Source organism: Denticeps clupeoides, chromosome 19 (assembly GCF_900700375.1).
Source record: "Denticeps clupeoides chromosome 19, fDenClu1.1, whole genome shotgun sequence".
Taxonomy (NCBI): Eukaryota; Metazoa; Chordata; class Actinopteri; order Clupeiformes; family Denticipitidae; genus Denticeps; species Denticeps clupeoides.
In genome coordinates this window covers 13,360,338-13,383,681 of record NC_041725.1, presented here as the reverse complement: position 1 = coordinate 13,383,681, position 23,344 = coordinate 13,360,338, and the positions used below count along the sequence as shown (strand labels likewise).

The 23,344-nt window shown below is 44.6% G+C and overlaps 1 protein-coding gene across 2 annotated transcripts; it reads left to right on the top strand.

The window, feature by feature from the left end:
* Window positions 1-497: 497 nt before the first annotated feature.
* Window positions 498-20,612, top strand: rpa1 (replication protein A1). 2 transcript variants are annotated; one of them, XM_028963061.1, is made up of 18 exons: window positions 498-656; window positions 979-1,026; window positions 1,132-1,210; window positions 1,340-1,448; window positions 1,538-1,626; window positions 2,301-2,378; window positions 2,625-2,739; window positions 2,879-2,981; window positions 3,076-3,144; window positions 3,383-3,575; window positions 4,330-4,466; window positions 4,921-5,069; window positions 10,716-10,848; window positions 14,765-14,941; window positions 15,447-15,554; window positions 15,841-15,927; window positions 16,390-16,441; window positions 19,858-19,963. In XM_028963061.1, the coding sequence occupies exons 1-17, from the start codon at window positions 624-626 to the stop codon at window positions 16,438-16,440; spliced, it is 1,758 nt and encodes a 585-aa protein (XP_028818894.1). In that variant the 5' UTR covers window positions 498-623; the 3' UTR covers window position 16,441; window positions 19,858-19,963. The 2 variants fall into 2 exon arrangements, with proteins under 2 accessions (XP_028818894.1, XP_028818893.1); XM_028963060.1 differs by lacking the exon at window positions 16,390-16,441 and having other exon boundaries at window positions 19,858-20,612.
* The last annotated feature ends 2,732 nt before the right edge of the window (window positions 20,613-23,344 follow it).

The window sequence follows — 23,344 nt, the reverse complement described above, 5'->3', positions numbered from 1 at the left end:
TTGAAAAAAATGGATTGTATTTGTCTGGTTTATTTTTTTGAATAATGTTTTGTTTTCAGGTGCAAGAAGTAGATGTGTCTTTCTGAGATAAATTTGAAATGATCTGTTGTATTTAATTCAAGCAACAAATTAAAACAATTATACATTTCCACAATGAACTGTTCGTAGTAATTCCTTCATAAAACCTTCCTCACACTACAGACGATTTAGTGCATAAGACTCTATAGCTTTGACAGTTTTGCAATGCAAAACAAGATGACAGATCGGAGACCTTCGAACAATACATTATCTTGTTATTAACTATTAACTGTTATATCAATCTTTTCATAGAATAAGTCTCAAACAAACAAAAACAGAAATGCTTTTGTGACTCCGTGTCTGCGCGGCATGCTGCGTCCTAAAAATCCCCGTAGTGCCCTATGTAGTTTCTCGGCTGTAGCGTTCCAAAAAACGCGCTGACACTCCGCGGTTGCCGCCTCCGTGGCCGGAAGTGAAAGGGCGGACGTGATGACGTCACGGAAGTTCGGCGCGTTGGCGCGTTTGGAGCAAGTTGGCGCGCCAGATAGAGAAAGACCGAGACGCAGAACTGACCCGTGCTCGGTTACATACGTCGTCTGCGCAACATGTCTGCCACGCTGTCAGACGGAGCGATTGAGGTAGCGCACGGCCGTCACCGGATGACATTTCTCGTGTTACGTATTTAAAAATGAACCTGGAGCCGCTTCAGGTGCCGCGGTAGGCGTGATGAGACTTGGCAGCATGCTAGCTCAGCTAATCGCATTTCCACCGGCGTTGCTAATAAAAGCCGCGGCGGTCTCTTTGGCCCCGAAGCCGCTGGCTGAAGCGGGTCGCTTTTAACGCTTACCGTGTGGCTCCGTGTGCACACGGCGGATACGTTTGTTCTTGGGCGGATCAGAGTTCGTGATGAGACGTTGACATGGATGATGTGGTCTAATGTGATCTCTCTCTGTCTCTAAGGCTCTAAACAAAGGGAATGAAGTCACGAATCCAGTTCTACAGTTGGTTGTAAGTACTTTTTTGTCATAATTGTATATATTTCAAATCCTTTGCTGCCGTTGGGCAGGTTTCTGGGTTTTGTTTATCTTCATATTCTCATTCTGTTTCGTTCAGAACATCCGAAAAATAGATGGGGGGAATGGAACCGCCCGCTTTCGTCTCATGATGAGTGATGGACTTCACACCATGTCCTGTGAGTGTCCAGGGTTTCCTTGATCCGTAAGGCTGAACCGAAGACAGCTTGTCATTTCCCGTTGATGCTTGTTAAGTGGCGCGCCATACCATCTTGCTCACTCGATTTCTGTCATGCTCTCTACTGCAGCCTTCATGCTTGCCACACAACTGAACCCCATGGTGGACTCCAACCAGCTGTCTCCCAACTGCGTCTGCATGCTGAAGAAGAGTGTGACCAATGTTCTCAAAGATGGACGGTATTGCCCCCGTTGTGCTGTCAGAATAAGAATATATAAAACGTGTACGTTTGCATCACCCAGGCTCAGCGTGTCCTCACTGTGCCTAGGCGCGTTGTGGTGGTCCTGGACATGGAGGTGTTGAAAACTGCGGAGGAGATTGGCGGGAAAATTGGAGAACCGACGCCCTATGTTGAAGGTGATTCCAGGCTCGTGGGTTTGGTTAAGTGGGCCTTGTGTGCTTTTCTAGATATACATTGACTGCATTTATTCAGTCCCCCTGGAGACACCCAGGTTTAAGTGCAGGCTCACTCTACCCTGGAAGTTAGTCTGTATCACCCCTTCCCAAGTTTTCTTCCTTTCTTTTTTCTCTCTCCTAGAGTTGTTTTTTTTTTTTTTGTGTACAGAAGGGTCAAGTGTGGAGGGTGTCAACTGTAGGGCCTGTCAAAGCCCATTGAGACATACTGTATGTGGTGGTAGTAGCCTAGTGGGTAAGACACTCGCCTATGAACCAGAAGACCCAGGTTCAAATCCCACTTACTACCATTGTGTCCCTGAGCAAGACACTTAACCCTAAGTTGCTCCAGGGGGGAAATGTCCCTGTTACTACTGATTGTAAGTCGCTCTGGATAAGGGCGTCTGATAAATGCTGTAAATGTAAAATTTTGAGCTATATAAGAAATAAATGTTGTTGTGTTCTGTTCAGCACCACAGTGGTAGTAAGTGGGGTTTGATCTTTGACTTTGTTGTCTTCTGGTTCATCGGTGAGTGTCTTACCCACTTAAATTCTTTCCCACACATATTTCACCCCACATTGGCTCTGTTTGCATCTGGTCGCCCTAGTTTTACCTGCTGCTGTGTGTTTATGTTTAGGTCAAACGAAGGCTCCTGCACAGTCCTCAATGCCTGCTCCCACTGTCCGACCACTGCAGCCCCAAAACGCAAGCGATGGTAAAGCACTATGAATTACGCATTACAGATAAATATGATCAAAATTAAAGTCTGATTTTATTGGGTATTCTGTAATGTTTTGGACCTGAGTATTTAATCTGTGTCACCGTGTGCATGATTTTTTTGCTTTCCAGCAGGTGGCAGTATTACCAACCAAAGTCTCTTGTTTTTATTTGGGAGCATATTCATTTTTTTATAGTATAATCTGTCATGGTGTATAATAATGGTTTGTTGTTATCTTTATAGCCTACAACAGGGGCCCAAACAAGGAATTTGGTAAGAAGCCTCTGGTCGCTCCTGGCACACCAGGGGGGTCTTCCAAAATTGTGCCTATCGCCAGCCTCAACCCGTATCAGTCCAAGTAAGTAAAACCCACTACAGGTGCCCATCAGGATGCCTGTTTAATATTCAGGAATTACATGATGGGATCAAATGCTTGACATCAGTTTGATCTGCTTTAATTAGTGTGGTTTGAAAATGCAACATTTTTTGTTCTTCAGGTGGACAATTCGAGCCCGTGTCACCAACAAGAGCGGCATCCGCACTTGGAGCAACTCGCGCGGTGACGGCAAGCTGTTCTCCATGGAGATTGTGGATGAAAGTGTGAGGGAATTGTGGAGGCTGCTCATGTTCTCTGCCTTGTCATACGGTTGGTTCTCAGCTTCTGTTGCCAAGTTAACGGCCCGTGTTCTTTCAGGGAGAGATCAGAGTGACGGGGTTTAACCAGGAGGTGGATAAATTCTATTCCCTGATTGAGCAGGGCAAGGTAAGACTCTCTTACTTCCCCCGAGACTCATCTTTCCTTTGATGGGGAAGTGAGCTTTTGCTGCGATAAGTTTTTTTTCATCGCAATGAACTCAGCAAATACGTAATGGGTGTATAAGATTCAAAATGATCATCAGCGGGGTACACACACTTGTGTTACCCCATAATTATTGACTGGAAGTCATTCTAGATTAGAGCATCCATGCTATGAAGAACTGTGCCTTCTTCGCTCCCTTTAGGTATTCTACATATCCAAAGGATCGCTCAAGATCGCCAACAAGCAGTTTTCTTCCCTGAAGAACGACTACGAGATGACCCTTAATGGGGAGTCCACCATCATCCCCTGTGATGACTGCCAGGACGTACCCATGCTGCAGTGCGACTTTGTCCCAATCGCCGAGCTCGAGTCCCGTGAGAAGGACTCCATATTGGGTGAGTGAAGGGGTCGACCCGTGCCACGTGCTGCACCCCGTGAGCCAACGAACAACTTGCCATCGTCGATTACCGTTCCTCCCGGATGCACAGATGGGATGCGGTTGTGGTGATTGTAACAGCCGCCGTAAAAGTAATATTCAAAACGCCGGTGACGGTAATGGCCTGTGACACAGCTTGACATTGCCCCCTCCCTCCAGCCCTTTTTTTTTTCGTGGTCTGTGTATAGTTCAGAGGAGGAAAAAAAAAAAATTAAGAGTTAATAAGCATGGTGGTAATTATGATAATGGCGGCTGAAGCATGTAATGCTGTTGAAACCATTTCTCATTGGGATCAGCGAGGTGCCACTGGTGATTTGTGGAGTGTTCTTAATCATGGCTTAATGAGTCCCAACAAAGGCAGGATAAGAGGATTAAGATACGGAGAGCGGGATTGATGCAGGCCGAGCTGTGGTCACCGTACGTCTGCTTTGGATTCGTGCTCGGACTATGTGGCTACTACATTTAAATAATATTTTTCAAAAATGTGATTGTCATATCGACATTTTAAATTAATTTGTGCTGTTAATGGGCTTCATGTTCTTTTATTTACCTCCATGGTATGGTGGGATCAAAACTCCTGCTAAAGTATTATTGGGAAATCTGTTCTCTGTCACTGAGCTTAGTTTAGTTTTATAATAGGGCAAAAATAGGATTCTGCGGTAGCCGGGGTATTTGTGTCTGTGTGACTCTTCCTGCTCCTTGCTGTCTTCCAGATGTGATTGGCATCTGTAAGTCCGTGGAGGACGTGACGCGCATCACCACCAAGAACAGCCGCGAGGTGTCCAAGAGGAACATCCACCTAATGGACAGTTCGGGAAAAATTATCACAGTCACCATGTGGGGAGCTGAGGTGTGACCAAGATTTCATACTGTGTGTGAAGTTTGTCCTGTTGACTATTAAATACAATATACGTAAGATGAGAATTGCATGGCACATCAGTAGGATTGTTATACGCTTCCGCGTGTTTGTGAATCTTGGTGAATGTGAAGATGGCAGTTTTTGGTTTTGCGTGTGACTGTATAAATGCAGTCACTCTGGCCCCCACACATCATCTATTCTGTCCAAGCCACATGGGGACAGCGCTCAGGATGCCACCAGCCCAACCGCTCCAACCACGCAGCAGAGCTGTTCCTTTCGAGCTTGTTTGGCAGACGTTCCCTTATCTTGAGGGATTTGCTGGAGACCATAAACAGTGATTAGAAATGGAGCCTCTGATCTACTGACCGGTTCTGAGATGGAGTGAAATTGTGGGGAAATTGTGCTCTTTTTCCTAATAGTTCGGTTTCCCCTCTCTCGTGTGCAGGCTGAGACTTTTGACGGAGCGGGACAGCCAATCCTCGCAATCAAAGGTGCACGACTGTCAGACTTTGGTGGCCGCTCCCTCTCCACACTGTTCAGCAGCACGGTCATGATCAACCCCGACATTCCTGAGGCCTTCAAGCTGAGGGGCTGGTGAGTAATTTTCTCCTGTCGGGAGATGTCCACTGATCAGTCCCCACCTGTCCCCTGAGCACCTCTGACCTGTCCGGGCATTAAAGTTCTCCTGCGGTATCCAGACATGCAGCAGTTGCAGAATCGGGCCTCTGTTCATTTTTCCGGCACATTCCACAGATCTGTGCTCCCCTGGAGAAGGTGCGTGGTCAGCAGCAGTTTATAGTTTGTAAAAGTGCATGCTAGGCTTACTGGCCACATCCCGCAAGATCATTTTAGAAAGATGTACTATTATGGCCTGGCGATATGAAGCGCTCACAAACTACAGATCCCGTAATGCAGGCTGCACTTTACTGACAAACTGAGAAACACTTTGGGGACTTTAAAGCATGATTTTGAGCTGGTTCGTGACCCATTTGCCTTCGACGTGGAAACCGTTCCTGTACAGATTGAGCTGCAGTGTAAAGATCGTGTTCGGCCCTCGACCCTGCATTGTGGGATCTGTAGTTTGTGTGTTATCAGCACTTCAATACTTCATATGAACTAGCATAACACAATGACTCATGATACTGATACTGATAACGTCCATCTTGTATTGAAGATATAGATTTTTAGATATAGAATTTCTATAGATATAGAATTTTTCAGACCTTGAAAAGTTTTGGAATACAAAATAAACATATAAAGTTAGTGAAAAGTCATTGAAATCTGATTGACAAGTGAGGGTTGTCCCGCTCATGTAGATTCCTTCTCTACAATATCTAGACGAATCCGCCCTTATCTGTCAACCCCGGCCACCCAGATACTGGTTCAGTCCTTATTAATCTCACGACTGGACTACTGCAACTCCCTTCTAGCTGGTCTACCTCTAGACACCACCCCTCTGCTACGTTCCCTCCACTGGCTCCCAGTAGCTGCACGCATCAGGTTCAAAATACTGATGCTGACCTACAACGCCAAACATGGAGTAGCACCATCCTACCTCACAGCCCTTATTACACCTCGCACTGCACCTCGTATACTCCGAGCCTCCAGTACTGCTCGTCTCGTCCCTCCATCTCTGAAGGTAAAAGGAAGACACTCATCTAGACTCTTCTCTGTCTTGGCCCCTCGGTGGTGGAAAGAACTTCCCCTCGAGGTCAGAACAGCTCAGTCACTGAGTATTTTCAAACGGCAGCTCAAGACCTTCCTCTTTAAAGAATATTTAGATTAACTTGTAACCTTCTTATTGTCTGACTTCTGTACAGAATCTACAACAGAGTGAGTAAAAAGGTTGTATTCATAGTTGGGTGTCCTAATGAACCAGAACTGGTCACTTCATCGATGGTAACTTGGAAAGCAACTGTGGGGTGGTAGTAGCCTAGTGGGTAACACACTCGCCTATGAACCAGAAGACCCGGGTTCGAATCCCACTTACTACCATTGTGTCCCTGAGCAAGACACTTAACCCTAAGTTGCTCCAGGGGGACTGTCCCTGTAACTACTGATTGTAAGTCGCTCTGGATAAGGGCGTCTGCCAAATGCCTTAAATGTAAATGAGTGTATAACGAAGTACATAGTTCCCATATGACTATTTTTACACCGACAGCGTTTAAAACTAGCGCGGGTCTGTAGCATTTTTGCTGGTTTTACGTAGTGAACCTGGTCACGTGGTGCTGCGTGCGTTGCCTCCATATTCCAGCACCTTCGCAGCCATGGAGTCGTGTAAATTACAGCATTTTTGGTCAACCTCGGATTAAGACGCTGAAATGCCAATGCAAACAATGTCTGCCGTATTCTGTAACTGTACCGCGTTCGCTGCGTTCCATACTGCCTGGAGTTTTTTTTTTTTTTTTTTAACCCCCTCTAAAAATAAGACGGGACGTCTAAAACGCCGCCACTCCATTACATGCTCAGGCTTTAATGCAAAAGATGTCTTCATTAGCAAAACAGGGTGGTGGCCCTCAGTGGCAGCTTATGCATAAATGCAAATGGAAGCGAATCCTCTGCAGGAAAGATTATTTATTTATTCTTTTTTTTGTAAGCACATGCTGCGCAGCAAGAAATAAATTCCTCTTTAGCGATTGGGTTGGTTTTTCTGTGAATATTTAAAAAGGAAAAAAAAAAAAACTAGAATAAAATAAATTCCTTGGATGGGAGGCTGGCTGAAGGTGTTCTTTCAGCGCAAGCTTGAGTAAGCACTGTGTGCCGTAACGTAAAATGGCAGCCACTATCGTGGGAGAACAGGGTCCCACTCAGTCCTTGAAGACACTATTATATGTTGGCTGCCCTGGCAGAGGAATTGGAGAATGAAAGAAAGAAAGAAAAAAAAATCCACTTATGACTCATGCTTTCATCTTTTCTGCGCTTTCTCCTGCCAATTCAGTTGTTCATTTCCCAAATCGTGCCTCGCACGCGGCTGTTTACAATTCCTAAAAATAATCACGCCGCCTTCGCGTCTCTCACAGAGGGCTTGCTGTTTGGTGCGCTTTCAGTCCGTAGCCGTGGTGTTTAGCGGGTGGGAGCCGCTTAACCCTCTCAATCACCCATTCACTGGCACGCTGATGGAGAACGTGCACCGGGGCCTAGCGGGTAAGACCCTCGCCTATTAACCAGAAGACACAGGTTCAAACCCCACTTACTACCACTTAAGCCTGAGTGTCTAGGTGTCTAGTGGGTGGTAGTGGCCTCCTATGAACCGGAAGACCCAGGTTCAAATCCCACTTACTACAATTGTGTCCCTGAGCAAGACACTTAACCTTAAGTTTCTGTAGGGGGGACTGTCCCTGTATCTACTGATTGTAAGGGCATCTAATAAATTCTGTAAATGCATCCACACAGCTGGCCAGAGTAACACCACTAGCCCTTGGTCAGTTGTCCTGTTCAATATATCTTACGAAACTGATTTTAAGATGTTTAAAAGGTTTTTCAGTAACATAGAACATAACATTTGGTCATAATAATCCCCCCCAACCTTACAATTAAAATTATTGCTCTATGCGAGCTTCATCGTACGATGTCAGGAAGGTTAAATTATTGGATTGTGGAATGTCTTTATTAAAGGACTTGTCATTGATATTTGGATCCTACGACGTGCTCTCAACACTTTTTGGCACACGTTACGTATTTTGACGTGATTGAGCTGGTGGAGGGCGGTATAGTTGTGGGTAATTACGGAGATACGGGATCTGAAGTCTTGATCTGCATATCGAGGGCAGCGGATTGTGACGCCACTCGGCAGGGGAGGCTGGAATGTCGTTTTTCTCCCCCTTCCCGCCTCACAGACTTCTTGTTTTCCTGCTCGAGCTTTAAATGGCTGAAAACACACACACCATAATCGTATGTACACAGCCGTCTCTTTGGATTTTAATGACTGATTCCTGAAACTCCCCGGCACCAGTGGAGCGAGCGCAGGCTGCCGTGGGAGCGCATGGAGGGCGGCGGTGGCGGCGCGGCGTTCTCCTCACACGAAGAGCCAGGGATAACGAGCTATTAAACGTTCGGTGGGTTTTCCTGCGCGTGTCGGGGTAACCCCGCACCCTTAAGGGCCAGTGGTCCTTGGCAAAGTCCGCGAGATCCAGTCAATTAACCAACACTCTGGCACTTTCTATAGCACATCTTCCCAAACGTCGCAGTGCGCGTTTTCTGGGGGAAATTACTAGAAAAAATGTCCTTTTAATTTACATACCCCCTTTTTTTTGTTTTTTTTTGTTCAATTTGTTTACAACCTCTTTGTACTTTTGACAACCTATAAAGCAAGTTTGCATGTGCAAGTGGCGTCGTTGTCGCTGCAGTAATATGTCTGATTCCTGTTGCATAATTCAGTTGCATAATGATTAATTTTGCAAGTTTAATTACATTTTGCTCTATTTGCTCAATCATTTATGGCTGCTGCCATACGAGTCTTATTTCCCCGTCATTAACTCATTTATTTAGTTTTCAGGCTGGGGAAGCATCATCATCATCTGGGGCTAAATGAAACATTGCTTTTTCTGCTGCTGTATTTGTACAGTTTTAATTCTAGACCAGGCTTTAGAATATATTTCCCGTTTTGGCTTTTCTTGTATGTGAGAAAGGAGACCCACACAGACCCACAGCAAGGAGACCCACACAGACCCACGTGTCCTGTGGGTGGGGCTGTGTGTGTGTGTTCTCATATGACCATTAGGTGGCATTATGGGATTGTCCTGAATCTCGCTCGCTTTGCTGATCGCAGACAGACCGAGGCTGTCAGTTCGTCCTCGCTCCACTATGGGGCTGTTTTTTTGTGTTTCTCAGTCACTTTTATGACATTTCTGCTTTTTGTCTGAGAAGTTTCATTAATTAGTGTGATTTTTGTCTGACATTCAGGGCAATTTATATGGCCTCATCCCATAACCCCACAGGTTAGACTCTACCACCTTCCTCCAGACTCTGGCCGGGACTGGGATTAGATCCACCAGGGCCGTCCTAGAGTTGCCTCCTTTACCCCATCCTGATATTTCCAGGCCGTTATCCAACACTCTGTCCTGTCAGTGCCTCTGTCAGTCCAAAAGGGGCGTGTCTCCTTCCTGATGTCGCACACGGCAGACCAGCCTGTTGTCATTTTCTTTTTAGTTTCTGTCTCGTTAGTCCTCTGTCTTCAAGGTTTTCTGCCGTTTTCCTATTTGGCTCCCCTGCGTCTACCTCTCATAACCGTGCTCAGCTGTATTACGGGGCTGTCAAGCCTTTTCTCTGCTCTTCAGGGAGGGGCACAAGTTCACTTTTTAGCTTCTAGTGTGGAAGTTAATCTCCAAAAACCTTCTTTCTCGCCACGTAAGAAACTCTTTTCCTCTATTAGTGAGTGAATGAGTGTTATCTGAAAGGCTTACATAAACTCTCGAACCTTCCATTTCTAATATTTCAGGCTTTTTCTTTTTTTTTTTTTAATGCGGTGAGATGAGCCTGGGGGAGCATTAAAGTTTTTCTTTTCTAATCACAAAATAGTCGGTTGGTTCATTTTTCAGTGCATTACCTGTTCTATTTATAGTGCTGGAATTGTGCAGAAAAACACAGAAGCGTGCAACAAAAAAGCGAGGTGGCAAGGGATGAGGGAATAGGTGCCACACGAGAGAATTAAACACATTTTTCAGCGGAAGGGTGAAATCGGCAGCAACCAGGCAACCCAGGCCGCCCCGCTGTCTGTTAATGGGGGATGTTTTCAATTAGTCATGGCTCCCAGAACAAACCACCCGTGTCTGTGTTGGTTCAAGCCCCGCCCCGTTCGCCACTCAGCACCCTATCGACTAGTGAGTGCTATTGATCTTTTCTGTGTGTGTGTGTGTGTGTGTGTGTGTGTGTGTGTGTCGTCTCTTCCCTCCTTTCCTCTCGGGGTGGGTTCTAGAGAACAGCAGAAAACTTTCACCGTTATAACCCTTCCAATCTTGAGGAGGTGACCTTTTGCTCGTAGTGAGCAACGCACATAACAGGGTTCTGCGTGTGTTGCTTCCATACTCCAGCGCCTCCTCAGCAGCACGTCTCCTTTTAAAAGTCGTGTAAATTAGAGATGATCTGTGCCCGAACATGATGGGCTATGTTTTACTCAGGTTCGGTTTGCACAAACATGGAGGAAGAAAAAATTGGACACTGGGATTGTTCGATATTTAGCTAATTTTAATAATTTGGTGTTTCTTTGGCTTGCTTAGTGTATGTATGTTTGCCCGGCTGCAGGTTTGATAAGGAAGGCCATGCCATGGAAGGCCAGTCGGTGACAGAAGTCAGGGGAGGAGGCGGGCTTGGAAGTAATTCCAACTGGAAGACTCTAGCAGATGTGAAGAATGAGCATCTGGGACATGGAGAGAAGGTGGGACGGACACACACACACACACACACACACACACACACACAGATGCGTATAATCGTTCTGCTCATTAGCCTTGTTAGTTTGCACCATTATGTTCTTATTGCTGCCATGGTGGAATATCTTAATTTATATTCCTTTTCGTGTTCTAACGGAACATTAAAAAGTCTCTGAATAAGGGTTTTTTGGTTTCCCCTACAAGGTAACGGCAGTTACCTAATGTGTTCTGCTAAGATCGAGTTATTCATGAATAGGCAGGGTGTTAACTTTTTTTTTTTTCAGTAAAGTAGCTGGAATTATGAGGGGCATATTGGCATATGTGACTTTTTAAATATTCATGGTGTGTAAATATTGCAATGCTATTTCTTTCAGGGCATTTTACCCAACCCGGTTACTGTGTGTGTGCGTGTGGCCTGTTTAATGTATAAAAATGAAAATCCTTGAAGCTACATTATATATGCACATCACTGAAGAATGATGCATAGTGAGGCGTTTCAAGGTCACCCGCTGTTCACCGACGGCAGAATCCTTGAGTCGGGATAGACCAACCTGGCAGACTGTATCTTATTTTGAGTGTATTATAACATGCAAACTTTATTAGCCTGTCACCTTGTCTCTCCATCTGTGCTCACCGGAGTTTCTAGATGACTGCCCTGATGGGTTGGCACTGCCAGTCGGCCTCTGCACAACTTTTGCTTTTGACATGATCTGTTTTAAACTCATTAATCATTAACAGTGCTGCCCTCCCAACTTCGTCTTCCCCAGGTATGTGCATGACTAAGTCACGCTTATCGCTGCGAGATTGAGCCCGCCGATTAGAGGGACCCAATTTATTGCGCCTGATTATTAAGTGATTGGGCTCCGATAAGTCCTGGAATAAGCCTCTGTTCTTTGCAAGTAATTTCAGACCTTTTTTACACCGTGCAAGCTGGAACTGGCTTGAACGTTTTCAATATCTGGATAATCAATTGTAATATTTGGTATCGCTTTAACATCTCTCTTCCTTACTGTGCTTCTTTAGTTAATTACATGCATTTCTAATTTTGAAAAATCATTATTCTGGGCAAAAGTAAAACAGTCAAGCCTGTGGGAGAGGCAGTAAAATAGTGCCGCGTGAGCAGAGCCAGTGAGGCTTGTGATGACTGGCTGTGGAAATATAATAAGAAAGCGTCGTTCAATGAAGTGTGACTATTTCAAGGGATCAAAGAGCCATTTTTTTTTTGTCAATATAAAAATGTACACAGTAAACAGTGTATTGAAATACCATTTCCATAGATGAACGTTTTCTGTCGCTACAACTGATTTCCAGTAGCTGATAGCAATAAAGGCGTTCTCGGACCGAACGAGTCCAGCCTCAACGTGCAACCAACCAAAGTGGAGGAGAGGTTGATGAATAGGTAGATTATAGCTGTGTCTGTGACGGGAAGGCAGAATGCTGGATGCTGTAGGTCTGCCAGGTGTGTTCAGCCAGGATTTGAGGCTTGTTGCCCGTATATATGAAATATAAATAGCATGAGATGACTATAGATATACTTTTCAGTGCATGAACTGAATTAATGAGGTTACTCACCTATATACATATATTTTATATAAATTTCTTTTGAGCCCTTAATTATGGGGGTCATTGTACACTATTGTACTGAAAAAACGCTCTAGAATCTTGAATGTACAGGGTACATAAAGGATTGGCTGGTGAAATATCGTAGGACCCTTTGAAGGATCACAGTCTACACGTAAAATAAAAAAACTCTAAAATTCTTTCTGAATTTCCTGGCGTGGTTTAGGGCTGGTTTGCAGGCTGTGGTTCGGTGCCTGTGCCCGGCAACCCGTCTCCTGCTGCTCTTCAGTCTGCACGCTTGACTGCGCCGGGCTCCGCTCCTCCCGGTGTCACCAGACACACCGCCGCACTCTTGACATGAGGAGTAAAGAGTCGAACTGTTTGCTCAGGTGTTTTAATGGCCGCTTTGCTTGTTCCTCTGTGTTCTGGCTCCCACTCTTCTTCTCCTGTTGGTTAGGCAGTATGCGTGAGAGGAAATAATCACAGTCAGTAGTTTAAAGCAGCTGGGACCTAGTTCTCTCAGATGGCGGTGTATACACACACACACACACACACACACACACACACACACACACACACACACTCACTTTCTGCAAACACCAGACCCTTTGTGAATCTGCAGCAATTTTTGTGTCTGATCCAACGACACAGAGCCCAAAACAAACCAAACCCCCTGCCAGTGTCTTCTGACTGGTGTGAAGCAAGAAAAATCATCCATGTTCAGTTTTTCTTAGGATTAGTCATTACCTGTTTGAGTGACACTTTAATTGCATTGGTGCTTACATGATTAAAAACTGGTTTTAATTAAATAGAATTATCTGGTTGAAGATATCGCATTGGGGTTTCTGTCATTTCCAGAGCCAGTGTTTTATTCCAAGTTTATTTGTCCTATTTAAATAACATAATTGGGCTCTGTGTTGATTTTTGCCATTTTCTAGGAGGTTCAGACTGTGCTTGGGGTACCAGACTAGATTGTGGGATAATTATGTCAAGCTGTAGGCCATTGAACATTTTTAAGTCTAATTAGCTTCTGTTCCAGTGAGAAACTTAAACAGGGCCTTGATTTAACTTATTTTTTTTATTCCTGGGATGCGTTGTTGATATATCATTTCATGTGCCCTTTACAGTTTCATATGCAAGCCAAGTGCTGGTTCTTTCTGTCTCAATCCCATCACCAGGTTTGAAAGTGTGAGAGAGGGCGAGTGCATCGATTTGCACTCGTCTGCCTGGTCAGCATGTACTGAACCCATTAAACCAGCTCTGCAGAGTCTTGTTTTAGTAAATCCATGAAAAATGGACACATGAGCATATACAAAAAATAAAACCATCTAATAGCTATTTTAGCTTATCACATGACTTGCTTAACAATTACAGCATTGGGTTTGGTAATTAATTCTAAGAAATAGTCTGTATTGTTTATTTGGTATTTTAAATTAGGGCGGTGCATTAAGAGATTTTGTTTTAATTCATTTGTTATTTGCAAAGGAGGCACATGATTAATGTGCTCAAATGTGTGATATTTACATTTATGGTATTTTATCAGACACCCTTATCCAGAGAGCCTTGCAATTAGTAGTTACAGGGACAGTCGACCTGGAGACACTCAAGGACAAGTATCTTGCTCAGGGACACAATAATAGTAAGTTGGGTTTGAACCTGTGACTTTGTTCTCTTCTGGTTCATAGGCAAGTGTGTTACCTGCAAGGCTACTACTACCCGAAATGTGCATTATTAATTATTTTCAACTCATTGCACATATGCTTTTGTTAGATTGTAGTGCTTCAAGTCTGTATTATTTATGATGTAATGGTAATTCCCCCACTGGTCAGTTGATCACTGTTGATAAGGGGGCTCTCAGGACCCCATGTGAGGGGCCGGCGAGGGAGCGTCGAAAAGAAGCCATTTCCCTCCCCTGATGTTCCTCTCTCCTCCCATGCATTCATTTATTTCCCCAGAACTCTGTAATTCCCACCAGGTGCCTGCCATTTCCCACCCAGCTCAGAATCAGATGCAAAAAAAAGCCGATACGGTACACTTTGCATATTCCGGGTTGCTGCCGTACTGTTTAGCATTTGTTAAGATTTTAAGGCTTGTTAAGATTTCAGCAAGATGCAAATTCTGCCTCCACTGAAAGGACCTTGAATGCAATTAATGAGGGAAATCAGGCCTCTGCCTTAACCACCAATTGTTACAGTTGATTCTCTGTGGAATTTGTTGCACATTTTTCAAGTAACCTATTTTTGTGGCATTTCATGCCATTTAATTTTTTCTTTTTTAATAGATTCCCTTTTTGCATTTTCAGACTTCAGAAGGGAGAGGTCTCTGTTTACATGTTTATCGTCTCTGTCTGCCCCCTCCCAGGCTGACTACTTCAGCTGCATCGCCACTGTCGTGTACCTGAAGAAGGAGAACTGCTTATACCAGGCCTGCCCCAGCAAGGACTGCAACAAGAAGGTGCTGGACCAGCACAACGGCATGTACCGCTGCGAGAAATGCGACAAGGAGTTCCCCGACTTCAAGTACCGCCTTATGCTGTCTGTGAGTGTCCCAGAGTCCCCGACCTCTGTCCTCGCCACCCAGCTGTCCGCTTGCATACTTCAGCACAGCGTTTAGCTACAGCTTGAAACAAACACGCACACATTCCAGAGCTTTGTTTTTTTTTTTGTTTTTTTTTTCAGGTAAGACACACGCACGGTCCTCCGGTCCTCCACACCTAATTTGTTCTTTAAACGTGTAATAAGCCCTCTGCTGCTGGGGTCATGACCTCTGTGTTCATTAATGGCTGGTCATCCTCCATCCAGAATGCAGAATTTGTTCTTCCCCTGTTTTTAAAATGGTCTTTTGTGTCTGATATTTCATTTGTCCAGCAATTCGTCATAAAGTAATATTCTGGAGTGCTCATGCTAATTTTCTGCAGTTTACCTCTGGTAAATAAAATGGTTCTCCGCATTCAGAGCATGTAAAACTGCACCTGAAAATATTATTTTATTATTTGAATTCTTTGTTATCTCACCCTCTCTCAACCTGTAATTCTATTTGCCAGGCCAACATCGCTGACTTTGGGGATAACCAGTGGGTGACATGTTTCCAGGACACTGCAGAGTCCATTCTGGGCCAGAACACCGCATACATTGGGCAGCTGAAGGACTCGGTGCGTCTCTCTGTTTCTCACACACATGAAAGTCTGGCCTGAGGGTCCGGTCAGTGACTTGGTTTCCTTACTGGGGGGGACACTGAAGCATGTAGACGCTCCTCAAATGTCCCCAGAAACATCACTAGAACATTTATTCCCCTCCCTGCCCACATCTCTCTGGTCTAATAACTCCCATGTGAGAGAAAATATCTCTTCATTAAGACAGTCTTTCCTTAATCTTTCCAATATTTTTTCTCTAACAATATATATATTTTTTCTTTTATAAATGGCTTTCATGGCACAGAACGAGGCTGCCTTTGATGAGATCTTCCAGCAGGCCAACTTCAACACTTTTGTCTTCCGCAACCGAGTGAAATTGGAAACCTACAACGTGAGTAGAAGATAATTGGAGATGATTTTGATACCTGCTTGTAGCCAGGAAGTTTCGCTTGCCTTTTATTCTCCCCCCATTGTTTTATGGAGCTTTGTGCTCGGTGTGGTAAGTCCTGAATTGTGGTGAAGTGGCTTGTTTATGCCTCTGCATACACGCTATAGTACCGAGAAGAAAAAAAGATAGGGAAAAATGGAGGAAAAAACTATATAACACTGACAACCTGTCTCCCGGATGAACAAAGGAACTGTATTTTTCACTGAGCGGCATTGTGCATCTTTGATTTGGTCTGAGCGATATCAAAATTGCCTCATCATTTTTCTCTTTGCAAACCCAGCTTCAATGGCTTGCTTCACATCTGTGCTCAAGATAAATCCATAAAATAAGTTTTTTTTTTTTTTTTCTCCTCCCCCTCCCCCTTCCACCCTGGTCCTGGCACTGCACTGCACTGGTGGTGTATAGTCACATCGGCACTGGTGGAGTGACTCTTCTGAACTGAACTCTGATGCCTGAAGTACGAGGTCCACTGTGTTCTCCCAAACCTCCCTTCGGAGAAAACCTCTGCCAAAATGCTTCAACTTGTCATATTCGTTGTTAGCAGGCCTCTGCGGCTGCACTTCATGGCTAGTTTTAGTTTCTATCCTTGCACTGCCATTATACTGCAGTGGTGGCCTAGCCGGTAAGGAAATGGACCCAAAAAACTCTATCACATCGACCCCAAGGTTCAGTGCAGGGGCTTGCTTAATTCCTAAAACCTTGGTGGGGCCAGAGCCCTGCTCCCAATATGAAGGATCCACTGTTCCTTCCAAACTAAAACGGGGTGGTAGTAGCTTAGGGGATAACACACTCGCCTATGAACCAGGAGACCCAGGTTCAAACCCCACTTACTACCATTGTGTCCCTGAGCAAGACACTTAACCTTAAGTTGCTTCAGGGGGGGACTGTCCCTGTAACTACTGATTGTAAGTCGCTCTGGATAAGGGCGTCTGATAAATGCTTCAAATGTAAATATGTTCTCTGGGAAACTGGACCGTAAACTCCGCGTCAGGATCCAACTCCACCATCAGGCATCCCACCCAGTCCCTGCCGGCATTTACAGCAGTGTACTGCGTATAAGCCTGCTGGGATGGGCTCTCGGGGTTTAAATCACTTGCCGCATCAATCTCGTAGCTTCTGAAGCAGCAGCGTCGTCATTTTTACTCGATGCGATCCGGCTAATGACTGGCCTGCGCTATACGTTCTCTCTGACTAATAAGGTTCAAATTACCCTCAGGGAAATAAGCGCACCTCTATAACACAATGAAGTTATCTTAACAGCAGGCGGGGCGTAGCAGGTTTCATTTAAGGCTCTGTAATCATCTCGCGCAAACAGAAGGCAAAGGTCTGGCTCAGCAGATCTGGAAACGAAGCCACCGACTTCGTCTCCAATTAGGTACCATTTTAAATAAGAATGAGATCTAGTTTGTGTTTCGGTTACCTACCCCGAGCTGGAGTGAGCGTCAGCTGGTCGACAAAAGGAGAAAAGAGACCACGTTGGACCATAAAACCATTTCAGGCTTTCAAGTGCAAGCCTCCCCACTCCAGCCCAGCTCTGGCATGGAGAACGCGGGTGCTGTTGTGGATTTGCATAGCAAACGGCGCTGCGATTCTCCTCGCTTTGCCTCCATAAATCCTGGCTTTCTGGCGAGATATGACCAACACTAATCGCTTGACAAACTCTGTCACAGTTGTTTTTGGGAGCTGTGCTGTGCGAGAGCGAGTGAGATGGTAGAGCAGGAACACTGGCCATAAGGCAATGTTGGATCAGAGGCTTAAGACAGGAGGGCGACTTTTCTTCTAGACACACACACCTATACCTAGAGCTGAGCAATATCCTCTGAAAATATCAGGATATCACATTGGCATTACTGTTCAGCAAGTAATTTAGCTTTTTTACCAGTATGATTCTCATGCACAAAATTTTTTGTGAATTCTGGGAAATGGAACTGTTTTTGCAAAAAGTATTTGGCAACATTTGTTGGCCAGTGGTGTCCGAGCAGGTGTTTGGGGGCTCAAATTCCAAACCACCAAGGTGCCACTGAGCAACCAGTTTAAACTTTTACTACATTACTGTATTCAAATCGCTGCTCAGCCTAAACTACACTCCCATTTCAAAGTATGTAAATGCACCTATTAACCAGACAACCACAAGGTCACAGGTACGGATCCCATTTACTACCAGGACTTCATTGGCTTTTTTGGTCAATTGAGGTTTAGGGATAGATTTCTGTTGCGTAGTTCATAGTATGTTATACAGGTATTAGGGTATGTCCTCATGTACGTATACCTGTGCGGGGGTATAGTTGAAAGGTTATTCAGAATTTGGATGTTATCCGGGCTCCGGGTTGTGGTGCGAACAAGAACTTGCAGCGTTGTGCTCACACTGCGGGTGGATCACGCACCCAAATCCCTGTAACACAAACCCAAATGGTTGCCCAAGCAGAGCGATCTCCAAGAAACACACACACACACACACACACACACACACACACACACACAGCCGGTCTGCAGTCCCTATCTACGCCAAGATGATGTGGCCGTTTCCTGTTCCAGCGTTTATTTCTGCCAGTCAGTGACCCAGAGTTCCTCCTCACTCGCCTCCCTCTTTCACCCAGGAGCTTATTATGAATGCTGGTCTGGTGGTGTTCTGCACGTTTATACTTTTTAATACCTCATTTAGCCTCCAGGATTCGGGCAGATTGTATTCTTGCACACAACCCGGCCACCATTATCTAATCTAATCAAAAGGCCTTGTATTTTTCTTATTATGAGCTGCTCAGGGGTGCAACACTCATCTCTGTCCCACGTCCGGGTAGATGATCTTGTCAGCACCTCTGGGTCAGGCCGTGGAAATAAGCCCCCTCGCTTCTGTTGGCACATGTCTCGCTTGTTCTGAGAGCTTTCGGAACATCTGCGCGTTGCCCGCCCCCCGCTCCGCTCTGGCAAATCTAATTGTTCATCGAGGGCAAACCGAAGAGATTAAGAGATTTGATTACGCACCGATCCGTCTTCAGATTATATCAAAAGCCTGCTCGTCTTTTATTGCCGTTCGTGCGGCGTGGTGCAGGGCAATAAAACGCCCCTTTATGCTTAATGTGAGGACAAGGTTTGTGTGTGTGTGTGTGTGGTTCAGATAATGTAGACCACATCACACCAGAGGAACTGTCTTACGTTCCTAGAACTCATGGTGGAACCGCAGGAACTGTGGAAACGTTGTTGTGAACCACCTATTGTGGGGCACTAAGTGAAAGTGAAGTGATTGTCATTGTGATACACTGCAGAACAGCACATGGTGACACAACAAATTGTGTCCTCTGTATTTAACAATCACCCTTGGTGAGCAGCTATGACACGTGTTTTACGCCCGTGGAACTTGTTATACGCCCGTTGGAACTTTTCTCAGTGGCGCCTTGGCGGATCGGGATTCGAACCGGCAACCTTTTGATTATGGGGCCGCTTCCTTAACCGCTAGGCCATCACTGTCCAAACGACTAGTTACTTTAATGAACATTGTCCATACAACACGCACTCAGCAAAATCTACCATTCTTCTACCATTGTGTTGAAGCAGCTTCTTGTATCATGATGTCATGATAACCGGATAAAGTTTGCCCATCAAGATGATACAAAAACATACATTTGCCTGGCAGTGATGCACGTGGTTATTCATTAAATTTCTTTTCTCTCACCATGAGAGAAAAGCCAAAAAGCATTAGGGCAGGGGTCACAACCTCTTCACTGTTCACACTACATGCCTGGTTTCCTGGGTCTGTGTCTGTTTGGATATAAACACTCCCTTTTTTGTGAGTTATGATTGCTGCTCTGTTTGTAAGGAACTATTATTATGTTTAAAAAAAGGTACATAAAAATAAAATATGCCCTTGTTTTTCAGGATGAGTCACGGATCAAGGTGACTGTGATGGATGCCAAACCTGTGGACCACAAAGAGTACAGCAAGAGGCTGATAATGAACATCAAGAAGATTGCTGCCCATTAGGGGTCCTGGCAGTCTCACCAGCACTTCAGCACCAGGACAGCGCCGTATAGCTTAAACATTTTTTTTAAAGCTATTTCATTTTGTCTGTTGCACTTGTAATTGGATAAATGGGTCCGTATTGATGTTTTTTTTTTTGTTGTTGTTTTTTTCCCATTCTTTTTCCCCCTTTACTGCTGGAATAATTTAACATGTTCTCATGCCCCTCGGCTCCGCTGGTTGGTGGCAGAATAAATGGTTTTGGAGTCTTTAGAGAATCGGGGGTAGCTGTTTTTTTTTCTGCCTCCTGATACCACCGTCTGTTTTAAGCTGGCCGGCCCTTGCCGCTCATGTGAGGACAGTGAGCGGAGTTGGCAGGGTTTTTATGCGGGAGAACAGGCCTCCATCATGGGCTGTCCCTGCTCAGGCCCGATAAGCCCATTTTCTTCAGTTTTCTCCCTCCACGTTACCCCCACGTGCTGATATACGTGTCGTACGCGTGACCGACCACGCGGCCACACCACTCTCATGCCTTCTGCTTAACGCAGATGGCTTGCTTTTTTTTTTTTTTAAATTCCTTTTCTCAAATGTAATTTTCTTTCCTGTATTGCTTTGAGTGATGTTGATAACATCTTGTCCTTGAAACGACAATAATAAAGTTCCTCAGAAAATTATTATTATTAATTCTTTTCCTCTTTCCATGCTGTTATAAGTGCTGCATAAAAACATTCTATAAAAAAACAACTGGCCAGAACCTTATTACTGGGTTTCATGCAGATTTACTTCCCTCAGAGATTTTTTTTCTGATGGCGACCATGTGTTTGGTTTTCAACTGAAACTAATTTATGCCAACTAATTCGTTATTGGCAAGTAGTTGTCGTGGGAACAACAATCACAATTTTCTAAGTAAATTATCTGATGTAGAGAAGCAGCACTATTGATCTCATCTTTCACAACGATCTCTAAGCAATCAATATCAGAATAAAAAATCTCAACTGAAGAGCAAACATGAGGTAACCAGTGAACTGGTCCGTATGAGCATACGTGAGACATGGTGAACTGGTGAGACATGGATTCCACTAGACCTCTGAAGATCTGCTTTCTGCAACCACGGAAAGTGGTACATTTCTAAATAATGTGAAATGAATGTAGAGGCAGGTCGTAATAAGACTGTCATCTTTACTCATTGTAGCCCTCGGCCTTTTTCCCCCTCGTTTGGGGGTGCTGATTGAACGAGGCTGTGGTTGGTCTATAAAGCCGCGCATCTCTGATGGAAACGCAGGCAGAGCGCCGAGCGCCACCGCCGTGTTGTATTAAAGCAGGGCGCTGGGGAACTCCGGGCCATTTTTCTACTGATAACCATCTTGTTCCCACAGAGTGCTGGATCCCTTAGCTGTTGTCAGTGAGCACATGAAAGGATTTTTATTCGTTTAAAGGGACCGTTTTTTGTCATTGGGGGAAAACAAACTTAACAGCACTCAAACCAAATAATTTGGTGTCATTGCACCATGCAGTGTCGGGCAACTTTGCTTTTTTTTTTTCCCTTTATAATAAATGTTTTCCACCCGTTTGCTCATGTCAAAACATGCCTCCGTTTCTCAGGCAGAGTGATGTGGCTTGCAGGTTTTTTGTCTTCCCTGTCTGTGCTGCTTTTTTTTTTTATAACCGTGGTGACACTTCAGCAGCTGTTTTTGAATTCCATTGCCTTCTCTGCTCTCTGACTCAGGGTCTGTCAATCACTCGCCGCCATGGCAACGGCCTTTATACCCTGCGAGGGACCATGGCGGCAAGCTCGCTCACCCTGTATGGTCTTTATTTCTCTTATTATCATCCTTAACATGGGTATCAGAATCTTCACTTACCCAGCTGCCTTACGCTGACATGAGGCCGACTCGGTTGCAGAATTGACTGATGAAATATAAAGGCCTACATTTGTGAAAATGCTTATTTTACTGCCGTATGGACATACCTTTTTTTTTCTGGCCCCTGTAAGCAGCGCACAGTGGGGCAAAAATGTATCGGTCCCACTTAAATTGATGAGAGAAGTCTTTTATTTTCATCACAGGTGAGAGACAGAATGTAAAGAGTAAATAAATCTAAGAAACCACATTGTGTGTGTTTTTTTTTTTTTATTTGTATAATGGTGCAGTTTTTGGTCAATAGCAAAAAAATCACCTCAGTATTCTGAATTATAACCTTCACCAGGTTTGCAGACACTATAGCTCATATTTCGGCTTATTCCTCCATGCAGATCTTCTCAAGAGCTGTGCAGTTTTAATGCTGTCGCTGGGTACAGATTCTCTATTGGATAGAGGTCTGGAGACTGGCTAGGCCACTCCAGAACCTTGTAATGCTTTTATAATCCTTTATGTGTTTGGGATCATTGTCAGGCTGGACAATCCAGCCACATTTCATCTTTAATGATGGAAGGAGGTTTTTGCCCAAAATCTCACGATAAATGGCCCCATTCATCCTTTCATTAATACAGATCAGTTGTCCTGTCTTCTTTGCAGAAAAGCAACCGAAAGCATAATTTTTCCACCCTCATGCTTCACAGTGAGTATGGCGTTCTTGCGATGCAATTCAGCATTCTTCTCCCTCCAAACACAACTTCTATTTTGGTCTCATCTGACCACATGACTTTCTCCCTCTGGTCTCTGGCAAACTCTAGATGGGCCTGGACATGTGCTGTTAAGCAGGGGGACATTTCGAGCACTACAGGATTTTAATCCATGATGATGTAGTGTGGTACTAATAGTAACCTTTGTTATTGTGGTCCCAGCTCTCCCCAGGTAATTGGCCAGTTCCAATCTCAGGGAGATTGTCAGGGATTCAATTGTCTCATAATGGCTCCAACAGTTGATCTCTTCCCTATTGTAACAGCTATTATTGTAGATTGGCTCGTCCCAGTCTTGTGCAAGTGTACAGTCTTGTCCTTGGTGTCTTTGGTGTCCTCAGACAGCTCTCTGGTCTTGGTCTGGCCATGGTGGAGGTTGGAGTTTGACTGTTTGAAGGTGTATTTTATACATATAACGAGTGAAGAAAAGAAGAGCTTCTTAAGAAGTAACAGGTCTGTGAGGGTCACAATGTTGAAGTGTACCTATGATGAAAATTACAGACCTCCCTCATCTTTTTAAGTGGGACAGCTTGCACAATTGGTGGCTGCCAAAAATTTTTTGCCCCAATGTAGATGGTGTACCAATACCCCGAACATTCCAAAACATTTGATATTGTGCCAGAACAGCTCTAATGCACTGAACTATGACCTCCACAAGACTTTTGAATGTGTATCCTGGCATCCTGAGATGCAGATCAGTCAGTGGTCATAATATTATTTCTTGTTGGCTTGTGATCTCCTTTCAATAAACAATATATATATTTTTAGGTCTTTGGATATTTAAACTCT

Bases quoted from the DNA above. Each gene is read 5' to 3' on its own strand.
- rpa1 (XM_028963060.1), top strand. From the start codon at position 624: ATGTCTGCCACGCTGTCAGACGGAGCGATTGAG. The intron at 2,379-2,624 runs GTAAAGCACTAT...TTATCTTTATAG, and splicing joins GCCCCAAAACGCAAGCGATG to CCTACAACAGGGGCCCAAAC. The intron at 3,576-4,329 runs GTGAGTGAAGGG...GCTGTCTTCCAG, and splicing joins TGAGAAGGACTCCATATTGG to ATGTGATTGGCATCTGTAAG.